Raw genomic sequence first — 449 nt, 5'->3', positions numbered from 1 at the left:
TGGGAGGCCGGCGCTCTGACGTGGACCCGGGGGCCGCGGGCTCGGCGGGGGGGACGCGGCCCGGGGGCTTCTTAAACCCCCCGCCTCAGCCCGGCCCGCACTTTCCAGAGCACCGCTCCGCCCCCGGAGGGAGAGAGAGACACACACAGACAGAGCGCGGCCAAGGAGCCGAGGAGGCCCGCCCGAGTCCCGCCAGCCAGGGGCACAAGAGAAGTTTAGAGCCGCGGAGCGCACAGCCGCCGGTCCTGTCCCGGACAGCGCCCCACTAGCCCGAGCCCCGCCGGCCCCCAACCCCCGCCCCAGCCCGCGCCAGCATGATGAACAACAGCGGCTACTCCGAGGCCCCGGGCTTCGGCCTGGGCGACGAGGTGGACGACATGCCGTCCACGGAGAAGGACCTGGCCGAGGACGCGCCGTGGAAGAAGATCCAGCAGAACACTTTCACGCGC

General features: G+C 72.6%; 1 protein-coding gene across 1 annotated transcript in view; it reads left to right on the top strand.

The window, feature by feature from the left end:
- Window positions 1-34: 34 nt before the first annotated feature.
- The window catches only part of FLNC (filamin C, gamma), a 28049-nt gene continuing 27634 nt past the window's right edge, over window positions 35-449 (top strand). The window contains 1 exon segment of the mRNA XM_010831763.1: window positions 35-447. Within this exon segment, the coding sequence (XP_010830065.1) occupies window positions 315-447 (133 nt within the window). The 5' untranslated portion in view covers window positions 35-314.

The sequence above is a fragment of the Bison bison genome, unplaced genomic scaffold (assembly GCF_000754665.1).
Source record: "Bison bison bison isolate TAMUID 2011002044 unplaced genomic scaffold, Bison_UMD1.0 scf7180017864530, whole genome shotgun sequence".
In the NCBI taxonomy this organism is placed as follows: domain Eukaryota; kingdom Metazoa; phylum Chordata; class Mammalia; order Artiodactyla; family Bovidae; genus Bison; species Bison bison.
This window is presented reverse-complemented; position numbering and strand designations above follow the sequence as displayed.